General features: G+C 46.0%; 1 protein-coding gene across 3 annotated transcripts in view; it reads left to right on the forward strand.

Moving 5' to 3' along the window:
- DNAJC11 (DnaJ heat shock protein family (Hsp40) member C11) overlaps nucleotides 1–16736 on the forward strand; it is a 107489-nt gene that overhangs the window by 84427 nt on the left and 6326 nt on the right. For all 3 annotated transcript variants that reach the window (XM_006145389.3, XM_006145390.3, XM_006145391.2), the window contains 4 exons: nucleotides 3650–3839; nucleotides 5143–5228; nucleotides 5617–5733; nucleotides 16439–16594. In XM_006145389.3, the coding sequence (XP_006145451.1) occupies nucleotides 3650–3839; nucleotides 5143–5228; nucleotides 5617–5733; nucleotides 16439–16594 (549 nt within the window). The remainder of the gene's footprint in view (nucleotides 1–3649; nucleotides 3840–5142; nucleotides 5229–5616; nucleotides 5734–16438; nucleotides 16595–16736) is intronic.

Raw genomic sequence — 16736 nt, forward strand, 5'->3', positions numbered from 1 at the left:
ACAGGGAGATAGGAAGCGAGAAAATATCCCCTAGAGAGGATGGCCACGCCTCAATCCCTTTCCTCCATCCTCTTCTCAGGATTTTGGACATACACAAGCACACACACCCAGCATGAGTTTTAAGCCTCCAGGTCTGGGATTTGAACCATGGTTGACCATGTGAGAGTCCAGAGATGTAACCATTACACCATCTACTGATCCTATGGTCATCAGCTTTAAAGGTTTTGAAATAGAATTTTTATTATAGTACCCAGAGTTTATCAGAGTGATTTGATGATGCAGATTTATAAATAAGGAATGGTTTATAAACAGAGCTGGCAATTTATTTATGTACAGTGACAAAACTAGTTATATCTGCTATTTGGGTCTCCCTGATCCTTGGGCCAAGTCATTTGTGAGTCCACACTACAATGAAAAAAATTTGCTTGTGTGGGGTCAGCAGGTAGCATAGTGGTTAAGGCACTGAACCCCCACATAGCTGTCCACAGTTCGAGTCCTCCACCAGGTGGCTTGAAAATCACAGTGAGCGGGAGCAGCAGTTGGTGTAATGGCTATGTCGCTGGACTCCCATGTAGTCGACCACGGTTCAAGTCCCGGATCCGGTGGCTTAAACTTACACCAGGCATGTGTGCATGCGTGCCCAAGATCCCTGGAGGAGAATAGAGGAGAAGGGATTGCAGCGTGATCACCCCTCTTGGGGGTGATTTCTCGCTTTCTGTCTCTCTGTCTCTCTCTCTTTCTGGCGAGGTCACATACCCTATAGCAAAAACCTCTCCGAAAAAAAGAAAAAAAAAATCATGCTGAGCACCCCAGGAGGAGAATGGAGGAGAGGATTGCCCCAGGGGTAGGAATGATTTCTAACCTTCCTTCACACTGTCTTTGTCTATCTCTCTCTGGGAGTGCACATCCCCTTTGGTGGAAAAAAAAAAAAAATTAAAAGGGGGGATGTGGACAGCAAGTGGCATGGCGGTTAAATCACTAGACTCCCACAAGACCAACCATGGTTCAAGTCCCAGACCTGTTGGCTTGTTTTCTCTCTCTCTCTCTGGTGAGCATACATGCCCTACAGCAAATTAAAAAATAATAATGGTTAATAAAATTAATTAAGTAATGTGAACAAAAGAAGTTTGCCTGTGGAGTCAGGTCCAAGGATGACCTGCAGCTCGGGGCATGTTCTCCATCTCCTAGCCCCATGTCTGCCTTGTCTGTCTCCCTACCAGAGTGTGTATCTCTCTGTAAGACTAAATCTCTTTCATAAAACTGGGAGTTCATCCTTTATATTTTGATTATTTTATATTTCATTCTGTAACTTTCCTTTGAAATTCTAGGGATGACTTTCTCATGTTCTCCTTCCTTCTTGCTCCTTGGACCCTGGAGTGGCTATAGTAGAAAACTAGAGCATTCTCCAGCATGGCTTTAGTCAGTATGAGAGAGATGAGAGAAATTGTTGAATGGGGGTCCTATGGAGTGTAAGGAGTTGGTTCTTTTTGTTTGTTTGAGAGAGACTTTTTCGCTATAGGCCTCATGTGGTTGCTGGAGAGAGAGAAAGAGAAAGTGAGAAGTCACCCCGGGGGGGATGGCACTGCCACAATCCCTTCTCCTCCATTCTCTCAGGATTTGGGGCACACACGTAAATGTGAGTTTCAAGCTGCCAGATCCAGGACTCGAACCACTGTTGGCCATGTGGGAGTCCAGTGCCTTGACCCCTAGACCACTTGCTGGCCCAGGAGTTGCTTTTTTTTTTTTTTTTTTTTGTAGCTCTCTCTTATCAAGTTGAGAAAGTTTTCTCCCATTCCTCATTTCCCAAGAGCTTTATTTTTATTATAAATGGGTATTAAATTTTATCAAATGATTGTTAATGTGTCAGAGTGATCTTATGAGGTTTTTTTTCTTTGTTGATCTATTCATGAACAAATAAAGTTTAATAAATAATTCAAAAAGTTATTTTTTTTATTTTTTGATTTGACCAAAGAGAGAGAGGGAGATAAAGAAAGGAAGCAAGCCACCAGGTCTGGGACTTGAACTATGGTAGACCTTATGGGAGTCCAGTGCCTCAACTACCATGCATGTTGGCCCTGCAGGAGTTGGTTCTTTTGGGGGGTTGGGGGGTGGAGAGGTTTTTGCTATAGGGCATGTGCGCTTGCCAAAGAGAGACAAAAAGCGAGAAATCATCCCCCAGGGGGGATGGCCATGCCACAATCCCTCCTCCTCCATTCTCCTCTTGGGATCTTGTGCACGCACGAACACGCACCCAGCATGAGTTTAAACCACCAGGTCCAGGACTCGAACTGCGGTCGACTACATAGGAGTCCAGCGACATAGCCCTTACACCAATTGCTGGTCCCCAGGAGTTTGTTATTAATTCATTTGGCTTGGGGAGCTATTGGAAGGGCATTGGAAGTGGTAAAGGAGTGATAAGCGTTATAATATTTATTGTTATTTTAATAGCAAAGGCATCATCTCCAGAGCTTAGAACAGAGAGAGAGAAACTAAACTTGGACAGTTTAGTGAGTGTTGGACTGTTTATTCTAAAGAAACTAGCTGTGCCCAAAATCCTGAGAGGATAATGGAGGAGAAGGAATTGCAGCGTGGCCATCCCTCCTGGGGGGTGGTTTCTCTCTGTCTGGCTGGTGAGTGCCATGCCCTATAGCGAAAACCTCCCCAAAAAAAAAAAAAAAAGAAACTAGCTGTGGACCAACAGGTGGCATGGCAGTTAAGGCACTGGACTCACACACATGGCAGACCACGGTTTAAGTCCTGGCAGCTTGCTTACTCACTTTCCTCCTCTCTCTCTTTGTCTCTCTCTGGTGAGTGCTTATGCCCTATAGCAAATTAAAATAATGATAGATAAATAAATAAACAAATAGTTCCAAAAACCCCCAGCTGTTTCTTAACCTTTCAGTTCCTCGAATGAAGTAGTTTGAGTTCCTTTGTTAGTGGAATGAAATTCCCCTTTTTAACCAGAAGATGGGGCTGGAAACAAATCTTCAGAAGCATTTCTTGGCAAGTGTTTTACTGCACCTGCTTTTCCCATAGCTTCAATCAATAGTTTGCAATTGTGAATATACTTCAGAATCACACAGGCAGTTTTTTAAATGTATACTGATGCCATAGCCCCCACACAAAGAGTCTAATTTAATTGGTCTGGAGTGTGCTCTGGGTAAGTGGTTAAACTAACCCACACATTCTAGTCATGTGGGAGGCTTTGAACACTCCAGCCCAAACTGAAGCCAACAGAATACCCGAGGTCAGAATACCTGGGGCAGGTCCAGCCCTCAGCTGAGTGATGGCAGTATTCAACCACCCCTGGGAACTGCTGCCCAGGGACCTTCCCAGGTGATTCGATTATGCATGCCTTCCGCCATCAGTTCTGACTTCCAGCAGGTACCAATCACAGACATTCAGAAGCCACTATGGCTGTAGCCACAGTTAAGAAAGAGTGGATGGAGGTGCGGAGATTCCATCTGTTACCTCCCACTCCCCTGTGTGGAGAGGCTCAGTCTTCTGCCTTTCCTTGTTGGGAGCTAGCTGGTGCAGGAATTCATGGAAGGGACAGAGAGTAAGGTCTTAGCCTGGCAGAGAGGAAGCGACAAAGAACAGCTGAGAGCAGATGTCATCCAGGACCCTCTCTATCTATGTGTCCCCCCAGCTTTGTGACGACAAACTGTGCTCTGCAGTTTTCGTCCCGTGGAATCCGGCCTGGCCTTACCACTGTCCTAGCTCGGAACCTGGACAAGAACACTGTGGGCTACCTGCAGTGGCGATGGGGTATCCAGTCGGCCATGAACACTAGCATCGTCCGGGACACTAAGACCAGCCACTTCACTGTGGCCCTGCAGGTGAGCCAAGGCGGGTCCCCACCCAGACCTCAGTGCGCCACATACACCCTGCATCCTGATCACCTACTCTAGTCTGAGCACCTGTAGGGGCCCTGGGCCAGGCTCTGACTACTCACACCCAGGAATGATCTGTGAGAAGCATCACAGGGCTTATTTTTGGGTGGGGAGGGGCAGATGGTAAATATGCTACAAGGTGCATGTGTTCACTGGGGTGAGAGAAATAGAGAGCACCCTCAGGGAAGATGGCATGACACAATATCTCTTCCATTTTTCCGCTCAGGATTTTGAGCATACGTGCATATGCACCTAGGGTGTTTTTCAAGCTGCCAAATATGGGACTCAAGACAACTCAGTTGGCCATGTAGGCCAGCTGCCTTAACCACCATGCCACCAGCTGGCCCCATCACAGGGTTCAAAATAGTTATTCTCAAACACCCTGAGTAACTGTGTTCAGGTTTTTGTTTTGTTTTTTGATCTAGATTCTTTTTTTTTTTGGAGAGGTTTTTGGTATAGGGTGCGTGCGCTCGCCAGACAGACAGACAGAAAGACATAGAGACAGAAAGTGAGAAATAACCCCCCAGGGGGGATGGTCACGCCGCAATCCCTTCTCCTCCATTCTCCTCTCGGGATCTTGGGCACGCACGCACATGCGCCCGGCGTGAGTTCTAAGCCACCAGGTCCGGGACGCAAACCGCGGTCGACTACGTGGGAGTCTAGTGACATAGCCATTACGCTAACTGCTGGTTCCCAGGTTTTTGTTTTGTTTTTTAAGAATTATTTTATTTAACTGTATTTTAATTTGACCAGAGAGAGAGAGAAAGAAAGCAAGAAAGCAAGCTGCCAGATCCAGGACTGGAACCACAGTCGGCCATGTGGGAGTCCAGTGCCCTAATCACCATACCACCCTGCTTATTCTAAGCAACTAGGAGGAGTTCACAGGAGTAGGGTGGGAGCACTGCTTGGCAAATGAAGCCCAAAGCAGATTTTTTCACTCAGGTGCCACAGGCTAGGTAGGAAGTGAGGAGCCACCCCCTGGGACACGGCCACTCGTCAGCTTTCACCCAGGAACACAGATTCAATGTTGCCAGAATTGTTTATTTTCATGAGAACCTAGAAAACTGGGTTTTTAAGTAAAATCTCCCAGTTTGTAAATCCTGATTCCTAATAAATTTTCACACACGTGTGCAACTGCCCTATAGGCCTGTCACAGTGGACCCCAGCAGTTGGTAGGAGGGCAGATGCCCGACTTCCCCCTGAGAGTCATGGGTTCTAGCCACATGTCCTTGACCCTCTGTCTCCTCAGCTGGGGATCCCTCACTCCTTCGCACTGATCAGCTATCAGCACAAGTTCCAGGATGATGATCAGACACGTGTGAAAGGGTCCCTCAAGTAAGTCCCCTGGCTGGTGGGAGTGTACTGGGTCTGTCGGGGTTCCTCATGGTGGAGCTGGTGGGTGGAAGGTGCCTGGTCATGTAACACTCTTCCTGTGTGTGTGATGTTTCTTGAGAGCCTCTTGTTGTGAAGCCATGGGAATTTCATACTCTGCATTCCTGACCCTTGAGGAGCCCAGAGACTAATGAAAGAGCTAGCCTGTGGGTGCCCCCACTTTGTTCTGTTCACGAAGGGCACTCGTCATGAATGTGGGTGGTGGGAGGAGAGGCAGGAGGCCCAGCCCCTGTTCTAAACGGCACCTGCCTCTGGGGAGTGCCCCTGGGGAGGTGAACGCAGGACCCAGACACCGACAAGCCGCACCTTCTGCACGATCTGCTCCCCACAGGGCAGGCTTCTTTGGGACCGTGGTGGAATACGGGGCTGAGAGGAAGATCTCCAGGCACAGTGTCCTGGGTGCAGCCGTCAGCGTGGGCGTCCCTCAGGGAGTCTCTCTCAAAGTCAAGTAAGTTGAATGTGGGTCTTTCTGACCAAGGGATGTCTGGCAGCATCACTCAGCTGGACTTCACCTACATTTATCGCCTCTGCTTTAAGATACTTTATTTTATTTTTAACTGAGAAAGAACTAATGAAGGGACCAGTAGATGGTGTGATGTTTATATCACTGGAATCCCACATAGTCCACTGCAGTTCAGGTCCCTGAACCAGCAGCTTAAACTCATGCTGGGTGTGTGTGTGTGTGCGCGTGTGTGTGACCAAGATACCAAGAGAATGGAGGAGAAGGGATTGTGGTGTGGCCATCCCCCCAGGGGTCATTTCTCGCTTTCTGTCTCTCTGTCTCTCCGGTGAGTGCACACACCATATAGCAAAAATCTGACCCTTTCCTTCAATAGAAATAAAAGCTTCGGGCATGTACACTGACCAGAGAGAAAGAAAGGGAAAAAACACCCCCATCCCCTGCCTCCTACCATGGGGCATGGTTACACCACAGTCCCTCCTCTGTTTCTCCGATCTCATCTGGATTTTGGGCATGTACACACATATGCCCAGCATGTTTTTCAAGCCTTCAGGAGCAGGATTCAAACCACGTTTGGCCATGTTGAATTTAGTTCTAACCATTATGCCGTGCGACTGGTCCCTCAGAAGGTTTTTGTTTGTTTGTGCTTTTTGTTTGTTTCTTTTTAGTCACTTTAGTTTTTGCTATAGGGCACAAGCACTCGCCCGTGAGAGATAAATACAAAGAGGGAAATGAAGAAATCACCCTTCACGGGAAACCAGCAGTTAGCGTAATGGCTATGTCGCTGGACTCCCACGTAGTCGACCATGGTTCGCGTCCCGGACCCGTTGGCTTAAAACTCACGCTGGGCACATGTGTGTGTGTGCCCAAGATCCTGAGAGGAGAATGGAGGAGAAGGGATTGCGGCATGACCATCCCCCCTTGGGGGTGATTTCTCGCTTTCTGTCTCTATGTCTCTCTGTCTGTCTGGCGAGCACACGCGCCCTATAGCAAAAACCTCTCCAAAAAAAAAAAAAAAAAATCACCCTTCAGGGGGCATGGCCACACTGTAATCCCTTCTTTTTTTAGTCTCAGGATTTTGGGCATGCACACATATGACCATTGTGATTTTTAAGCTTCAGGGTCCAGGATTGTGCAGCCTGCTATACGGGATCCCGTGCCTTCACCTTCGTGCCTCCTGCTGGCCTAGAGGGTATTCCTTGTCCTCAGCTGTGCCTACTCTCTCTTCAGCTTGTGCCTCAGTGTCCATTGCTTCTTGCCAGTCTACCTGCACTTTAAGGACATCACACTTGGGCTCTGGTTTGCCCTTACTGCTAGCTGCTCCTTTTCTCCCAGATTTCCCAGTGGAAGCAGTGCTGCAGGGCACAGTCATTCTGTCTAGAATCTTTCCCCACGTGGTCCTGTCCAGCCTTATGGTTTCCAATACCTTCTTGTAATGATGACCCTCATAATGAGCTTCAGCCTGGCCCACCCCCTCTCTAGTATGTCCAGTATCCTTCCTAAATCTCTGCTCGGAGATCTAACAGCATCTCGGAGTTCTAGCAGAGTTCTAGATCCCCTCCTTCTGCCGTCATGCATATATCCTTCAAAACCTGCTCTGTCTGAAGTCTTTCCTCACCTCCATAAATGAGATCTCCAGCCTTCCGTTCGCCTTGTCCAAAAACCTTGACCTTATCCTTGATTACATTTTCCCCACACTCCAAAACTTAGCCCATCTCAGAATCATCTCACATCCACCCTGCACGTGTCTCCTGAAGGTGCCTGTTTGTCCCAGCTCCCTGCCGCTGTGGCCTCATGTTTCCTTCCTGCAGTGTCCTGCAGCTGCTGTCCTGCACGGTGGGCTTTTCTCCATGCAGGCAGAATAACTCTTGTCAGTCATAGAGCAGTTATGTCACTCTTTGCTTAAATCCTCATAACTCCCTTTGGGACCAGCAGTTGGCATAGTGGCTATGTCACTAGACTCCCATGGGGTCGACTGCAGTTTGAGTCCCTGACCCGGTGGCTTAAACTCACACCAGGCGTGTGTGCGTGTGTGCCCAAGATCCCGAGAGAAGAATGGAGAAGGGATTGTGGCGTGGCCATCCCCCCTGGAGGGTGATTTCTCGCTTTCTGTCTCTCCGTCTCTCTCTTTCTGGCAACGGCACACACCCTACAGCACAAACCTCTTCAAAAAAATTAAAAAGCCTTGTAACTCCCTCCATTCAGGACAAAACGCAGAGTCGATGATGTAGCCTCTCGCTGTCCTGACCTCCTGTCTTCTACCCACCTCCCACTCACCCACTCCAGCCATCCTGGCCCCGGAGCTCTTCCTGTGACACACCAAGCCTACTTCTGCTCCTGACATGGCATTTGCTGCCTCAATCCTCAGAGAAATATGTAGTTGATTTCTTCACTTCCCTCAGGTCTCTCCTCAAATGTCACTTAATGTTGAAACCTTCCCTTGTCGCCTTATATAAAATTCTGACCCCTCTCTGTCTCCCCAGACCATCCCTTCCTTTTGATCTATATATTTTCTGCCACACCAGTTTCCATCTGGCAGGCCAACGCCTTCCCAGCAGAAGTAAGCTCTCTTCACCTTAGTCCATTTATACTGTGCTTTGGAGCCTAGGACACAGCCTGGGATCTAGAGGCCCCAAGAGAGTGAGTGGGGAGTGAGAGCCACAGCACCTCTCAGATGAGATTCAGGAGCACCTGAGGTTTAATAAAAGCTGTATAGAAATATGATAGATTTTCTGTATTCTGATCCCTCTTCTTTTTTTTTTTTTAATTTTTATTTTTTTTTAGAGATTTTTGCTATAGGGGACACGTGCTTGCCAGAGAGACAGAAAACGAGAAATCATCCCCAAGGGAGGGTGGCCATGCTGCAGTCCCTTCTCCTTCATTCTCCTCTCAGGATTTTGGCTATGTACACACATGCACCAATGTGAGTTTCAAGCCACCAAATGCGACTCAGACTGCAGTTGGCCACATGCAAGTCCAGCACCTTAACCAACACCACCTGCTTGGCCCTGATTCCTCTTTTTTTTTCTTTTAAAGAGAGATTTTTGCTATAGGCATGTACACTTGCCAGAGAGACAGAGAGAAAGGAAGGAATAACCCCTCAGGGATGATGGCCATGCTACATCCTTCCATTCTCCTCTTGGGATTTTGGACACATGTGCACACACACCCAGCCTGTTTTAAGCTGCCAGATCCAGGACTTGAACCGTGGTTGTTGTGTGGGAATCCAGTGCCTTAACCACTACGCCACCTGGTGGCCCTGTGATTCCTCTTTTTTAAAATCCAAATTACAATGTGAATCAGCGAGATACAGTTCTCTGTGGTTCAGTTACGATATTTTGACACTTCTATGCAGGTGGTAAATGACATAATCTGAATTGAATTCTGAACCCAAGAATGCCACTCTGTTTCATTGGAAGGAAACATTTTCATTGCAGCCAAGTTTTCTGTGTTAATGTGGCTAAATTGTCAAATTAAGTTGATATATAAATGGGAATTTTGCCAGAAGATGTCTAAGTTTTAAGAAACTTCGCTTTTGTATTCTGTTTATTTGATAGTTCCTCTATATTTGTGTTTTAGACAAATTTTTACTATAGGGCATATGCGATGTCAGAGAAATAGAAGTGAGAAATAACTCCCCGGGAGGGGGTGGCCACGCCTCAGTCCCTTGTCCATTCTCCTCTTGGGATTTTGGTCACACACGTACATGCACCTGGCATGAGTTTCAAGCCACCGGTCCAGCACTTGAACTGCAGGCAGCCATGTGGGAGTCCAGCCTTGTAACTGTTATACCATCTGCTGGTCCCCACATTCGTTTTTTAATGCTAAACCAACTTTATATTCCTGGAGAAAATTCCACTTGATCATGTCATGAATTTTGCTCAATTTGCTGACATCTTACTGAGTTTTTTTGTTGTTGTTTTGTTTGTTTGTTTTTTGTTTTGCCAGAGGTCATGTGCACTCACAACAGAGTGACAAAGATGGAAAGAGGGAGAGGGAGAAAGAACTCTCCCCAATGGGACATGATCATGCCAACTCTCTTCTACTCCGTTCCTCCAGCCTTTTGAGATTTGGGGCACAAATTCACACACGCGCAGTTTGTTTTTCAAGCTCCCAGGGTTGGGGATTCAAGCTGTGTGGTTAGCCATGTGGGGTGACCGCATCTGTTCCATCTTATGTCAGTGTTGCTAGATTTGTGTTTTTCAAGGAATTTGTCTATTTTGTGTGTCAGATTCATTAGCATAAAATGGCTTATAATAGCTATCTATCTTTTTAACTCGTATAGTTATCTGTAATCCCTCTTTTCACCCCTAACATTGGTAATTGTGCCCTTTTTTCCTTACTTTTTTTTTTTTTTTAAAGAATTATTTTAACTTGGGACCAGCAGTTAGCGTAATGGCTATGTTGCTGGACTCCCATGTAGTTGACCACTGTTCGAGTCTCGGACCTGGTGGCTTAAACTCACGCCAGGCACATGTGCGTGCCTGCCCAGGATCCCGAGAGAATGGAGAAGGCATTGCGGTGTGGCCATCCCCCTGAGGGGTGATTTCTCACTTTCTGTCTCTCTGTCTCTCTCTGTCTTTCTGGCAAGCGCATGCGGCCTGTAGCGAAAATCTCTCCAAAAAAAATATATATTATTTTAACTTTATTTGTTTGTTTGTTTGTTTAAACTTGACCAGAGAGAGACAGAGTGAAAGAGACAGGGAAAGTGAGAAAGCAAACCAAAAGGTCCAGGACTTGAACTGTGGTCAGCCATATGGGAGTCCAGTGCCCTTAACTACTGTGCCATCTGCGGCCCCACCTTACTCCTCTTAATCAATCTGGTTAAAGTACTTCCTTTTCAAAGAAACTAGCTTTTGCCTTTGTTAATATTTTCTACTGTTTATCTGTTTTCTTTTTTTTTTTTTTTTTTTGGAGAAATTTTTGCTATAGGGTCTGTGCACTCGCTGCAGAGACAGGGAGACAGAAAGCAAGAAATTACCCCCCTCTCAGAGGGGAAGACCACGCTGCAATCCCTTCTCTCGGGATTTGGGGTACGCATGCACACGTGCCTGGCGTGAGTTTTAAGCCACCAGGTCTGGAACTTGAACCGCGGTTGACTATATGGGAGTCCAGCAACTTACCATTACTCCATTGCTGGTCCCTGTTTATCTATTTCATGGATTTCTGGTTTTTGGGGGGGGGGGGTGGGGGGGGGTTGAGAGAGAGAGAGAGAAAGATTTTTGTTATAGGTTGCCTGTGCTCTCCAGAGAGACAGAAGGGGAGAAATCACCCCCTGGGGGAATGAACATGCTACAATCCCTTCTGCTCCATTCTCTTCTTGGGATTTTGGGCACACATGCACATGCACCCAGTGTGAGTTTTAGACTGCCAGGTCTGGGACTTGAACTGTTGTCTACTACGTGAAAGTCCAGCAATGTAACTATTATGCCATCTGCAGATCACCCTGATTTTTTTTTTCAGTCTTTAAAAGAGTCAGTTATGGGACCAGCAGGTGGTGTAGTGGTTAAGGTGCTGGACACTCCCACATGGTCGACCAGGGTTCAAGTCCTGAATCTAGTGGCTTGCTTTCTCACTTCTCTCTCTCACTCTCACCCTTTGTCTCTCTCTGGTCAAATTAAAAAACAAATGAATGAATAAATAAAATAAAATAAAATAAATTATTAAATTTTTTAAAAAAATCAGTTACAGGGACCAGCAGGTGGCATGATGGTTAAGGCACTGGACACTCCCACATGGCTGACCACACTTAGTCCTGGATCTGACGGCTTCCTTTCTCACTTTCTCTCTCTCGCTCTGGTCAAATTAAAATAAAATAAATCAATAAATAAAATTGAATTAAAATAATTCTTTTTTAAAAAAAAAAGTCATTTACGTATTTATTTATATAGAATCAAATGAAAGACTTGAAAAGCAACATATTATCGATGAGTCATAAATTTTAATTATTAATCCACTTTTTGGGGGAGGAAACCCCTGATTTTTATTCTTTCCTTTCTTGTACTTATTTTGGTTTCACTTTGTTGTTCTTTAAGAATTATTTAACTTTATTTATTCATTTTTTTTTTAATTTGACCAGAGAGGGACAGAGTAAGAGTGAGAGCAAGAGAGAGAAAGTAAGAAAGCAAGCCACAAGGGGAACCAGCAGTTAGCGTAATGGCTATGTCGCTGGACTCCCATGTAGTCGACCATGGTTCGCGTCCCAGACCCGGTGGCTTTAAACTCATGCCAGGCACATGTGCATGCATGCCCAAGATCCCCAAGAGGAGAATGGAGGAGAAGGGATTGCGGCATGACCATCCCCCCTGGGGGGTGATTTCTCGCTTTCTGTCTCTATGTCTCTCTCTGTCTGTCTGGCGAGCGCACGCGCCCTACAGTGAAAATCTCTCCAAAAAAAGAAAGAAAGAAAGAAAGCCACCAGGTCTGGGACTCAAACTGCGGTCGGCCTTGTGGGAGTCCAGCATCCTTAACCACCACGCCACCTGCCAGCCCCCACTTTGTTCTTTTTGTACCTTTTTAAAGTTGAACCCTAGGTTATTCATTTGAGAACTTTCTTGGTTTTGTTTTTTAATTTTCTTCACTGGGAGGAATAGGTATTCTAACAGGGTCTTCCCTCTGCCATCTTCCCCCCAAGCCCTGCAGCCAGCAAGGATCGCCATCGCACCTGCCCTGTTCAGGGTGGTTCAGGATCCAAACCTGGGCTTCCATGTAGCCCCAACTTCACACAGCAGTGCCCTGTTGTTTGTACCACAGTACTCAGTACTGGATCCTGTTTTTGGTTTTTGTTTGTTTGTTTGTTTGTTTTGCCAGAGGGCACATGTGCTCTTGAGAAAGGAACAGGGAGAGAGAGAAAGGACCTCCCGATGGATTGTAGTCACGCCAGAAGCCCTTCTTCATTTCTCTACCGTCGGGAAATGGGGCACACGTGTACCCATACCCAGTCTGTTTTTCAAGCTGGGATTCAAACGGTGTGGTTGGCCATATGGATTCCAACTCCCTTAACCACCAGGCAGGCCCCATGTTGTTTTGACTTGCATTTTCCTAATGTGTAATGAAGTTCAGCATCTTCTCATGTACTTAGTTGCCTTTTTTACTGACATATATTCAAATTGTTAAGTTTTTGTTGTTGGTTGGTTGAGTTTTTATATTTTGCTTTTTTTTTTTTAACTTTAGAGACACAGGAAGGATGGCCATGTCACAATTCCTTCTTCTCCATCCTCCTCTCAAATTTTGGCACATGCATGCACATACACACATATCTGGCATGATTTTTCTTTCTTCTTCTTTTTTTTTTTTTTTTTTTTGGAGAGAGAAGTTTTGCTATTAGGGCATGTGCTCTCCCCAGAAAAACAGAAAACAAGAAATCACACCCAAGGGAGATGGGCGTTCCACACACAAACCTGACATGAATTTCAAGCTGCCAGGTACAGGTCTTGAACCACAGTTGGCCATGTGGGAGTCCAGTGACGTAACTGTTACACCTTCTGCTGATCCCTGGCATGATTTTTCAAGCTTCTGGGTTCAGGATTCAAACTTTACGGTTGGCCATGTGGGATATAGCATCTTAACCACCACACCACCTGCTGGTCTCCTTTTTTTTTTTTTTTTTCAGTTTTGGATGTTTTCATTTATTTATTTTAAGTATTCACCATAGGACAGGAGAAACAGAAAGAGGGACGTGAGAAATCACCCCCTAGGGATGATGGCCATACACACTTGGCATACCTTTCAAACTACCAGGTCTGAGACATAAACTATGGTTGGCCGTGTGGGAGTCCAGCACATTAACCTCTTCTCCACCTGCTAGTGGCCCCAGTTTCAAATTTTAAAAAAATTTTAAAATTATTTTTATTTAACTTTATTTAGTTAGTTCTTTTAATTTGATCAGAAAGGGACAGGGTGAGAAAGAGAGAGTGTGAGGGAAAGTGAGAAAGAAAACTGCCAGGTCCAGGATTCGAACCACAGTCAGCCATGTGGAGTCCAGTGCCCTTAACCACCATGCCACCTGCCGGCCCCTCAATTTTTTTTTTTAAAGAATTATTTATGGGATGGACCAGCTGATGGCGTAATGGCTACATCACTGGACTCTCATGTAGTCGACTGCAGTTTGAGTCCCGGACCCGATGGCTTAAGTTCACGCCAGGCACTTGTATGTGCATGCCCAAGATCCTGAGAGGAGAATGGAGGAGAAGGGATTGCAGCGTGGCATCCCCCCCTGGAGGCTGATTTCTCGCTTTCTGTCTCTCTGTCTCTGTCTTTCTGGTGAGCACATGCACCCTATAGCAAAAACCTCTCAAACAAACAAAAAAAGAATTATTTATGGGACCAGCAGATGGCATAATGGTTATATTGCTGGACTCCTATGGAGTCGACTGCAGTTCTAGTCTCAGACCCAATAGCTTAAAACTCACACTGGCCGCATGTGTATGTGTGCCCAAAATCCCAGGAAGAGAATGGAGGGAAAAGAACTGCAGCGTGATCATCCCTCCCAGGTGTGATTTCTCGCTTTCTGTCACTCTGTCTTATCTCTCCAGCGAGCGCACACACCCTATAGCAAAAACCACTTAAAAGAAGAAAAAAATAGTATTTACTTCATTTTATTTTTATATTTGTTTATTTATGTATTTATTTTCATTTCTGTAGGGCATGTGTGTTTACCAGAGACAGAGAAAGTGAGAAAGAAAGTAAGCTACCGGGGCCAGCAGTTGGCGTGGTGGTTAAGAGTGCTGGACTCCCACATGACTGACTGCAGTTCAAGTCCTAGAACCTGGCAGCTTGCTTTCTCACTTTCTCTCTCTCTCTCTCACTCTCTAGTCAAATAAATGAAGTTAATTAAAATAATTCTTTAAAAGAAGAAAGTAAGCCACCACACCCAAGATTAAAGCCATGTGGGAGTCCAGCGCCCCAGTCACCACAATGACCCTGAATGTTTTTTGTCAGTTCTGGAATTGCTTTGGTTTTTAAAGGATGTTGTCACTGGCTATAGAATTTGGGGTAGCAGGTTTTTTCTTTCATCATTCTAAAGATACTGTTTTCCTCTGTCCCCCATTGTTTCTGATGAGCAGTTAATGTGGCCATCCCCTCCTGGGGGTGTGCTTTCTCACTCTCTCCCTCTCTGTGTCTCCAGCGAGTGTGTGTGTGCACCATACAGCAAGGAAAAAACCCTTATCTGCTGGGCCAGCCAGTGACTTGTGGTTGAGGCAGGTGGGTGTCACAAAGCCGACTGCGTGGTTTAGTCACAGACCCAGCAGTTTAGAAAGCAGTCTGGACACGGGTGTGTACATTCCCAAAATCACAAAAAGAGAATGGAGAAAGGATGCCCCTGGGGGATGCTTAGCTTTCTCGCTTTCTCTCTGTTGAGTGAGTGCATACACCCTATAGTAAATACATTTTTTAAATCCTTCTCTGCTAATACCCACCTCTGGTCAGCTGGGACTGGCTTCTTTCATTTTCTCATGTACAGCATGTGCATGTACAGTGGGTTGTGTTTTATTCTGAGCTGTGGGGTTTTTTAAGAATTATTTAACTTTATTTTATTTTTAAATTTATTTTAATTTGGCCAGAGCAGGACAGAGAGAAAGTAAAAAGGAAAGCCGCCAGATCTGGGACTTGAACCACGGTCAGCCATGTGGGAGTCCAGTGCCCTTAACCACCACGCCAACTGCTGGCCCCTTTATTCTGAGTTTTATGAATGATAAATTGTAGAAGCTATATTCTGTTTGGTCTCTCCAAAAAGTATTGCTTTCTCATTTTAGACAGTAGTTAAGTTGGTTGAGCTCTTACTATAAACTGACTCACCACGTGTAGCAGCAACTAAGCTCTCAGTACGAGAATTCAGCCTGAGCTGGACCACTTGATAGATGAGGGACCAGCTAGAGTTTCATGCCACATTCATACACAGAACTGGTGCTTTTTAATATCTGAGTTTTCCTTTTGTGGGGACCCAACCACCCCACTACTTCCCAGCTACTGTGATCGTTTCAGACTCCAACTCTGGTTCTTCATATCTAAAATGACTAAATAATTTCTTCCCAGCTTTTAGCCCATCTGGTATATACTGAGATTTATCCTCAGGCTAAAAGCTGTTGTAGGAGAAAGGAGGGGGGGGGGGAAGGCAGGAACCCTGTCATTGCTATTCCATTCTTCTGAGTTTTAGCCCTCTTTTGTATCTGCCTGCCTGTAGCCGCTCTCCAGAACTTTCAAGCCTCTTCATCCGTGGTCCAGGGTTTACAGCTGTGCTCTGTGCGGTGCTAGGTCCAGGAGCTACTCCCCACTGGAAAGCAGAACCTCTTTAGTTGGTTGACTTTTGAAATCTTCACATACTTCTTTTGCACACATCAGTGAAGGGCTGAGTTGTGACTTTCCCTCCAAGACACCTGGAGGAATGTCCCTTCCTGACCCCGGAGGCCTCTGACCTAACAAAATGGTAGGGGACATTTGCCCTGATGAAGCCATTCTGTGCTTTGCCCTTGAGGTCAGCCCACAGTGAGACCTTTCTCTGTCATACTCATTAGATCAGCAGCTAAACCTTGGGGTAGGGAACCAGCAAGGAGGAGTGATGGAACGAGCAGGTTCTGGGCTCCTTCTCCTAGTGCTCTGTGTATCTGCGAGGTCCCCATGGCTGAGACCCACCCCCACCCTTTGCCGGAAGACCTGCCTCATTGTGGGTGTTTTGTTTTTGCTTATTTCCCAGGTTAAACAGAGCCAGTCAGACTTACTTCTTCCCTATCCACTTGACGGATCAGCTTCTTCCCAGTGCTGTGTTCTATGCCACCGTCGGGCCTCTCGTGGTCTACTTCGCTATGCACCGTCTGATCATCAAACCATACCTCAGGGCTCAAAAAGAGAAGTGAGTGAGTTTAAAACATGTTCTGGGGGGTGTCACTAAACAACCCTGGACCTCAGTTTTCTCATCTTTAAAATGAAGACAATAACCTAGCCCCCACGTTATTAGGAAAATTAAATCTGTAGATATAAAGTGCTGAGCCTGG

The sequence above is a fragment of the Tupaia chinensis genome, unplaced genomic scaffold (genome assembly GCF_000334495.1).
Source record: "Tupaia chinensis unplaced genomic scaffold, TupChi_1.0 Scaffold000146_1, whole genome shotgun sequence".
Classification (NCBI taxonomy): Eukaryota; Metazoa; Chordata; class Mammalia; order Scandentia; family Tupaiidae; genus Tupaia; species Tupaia belangeri.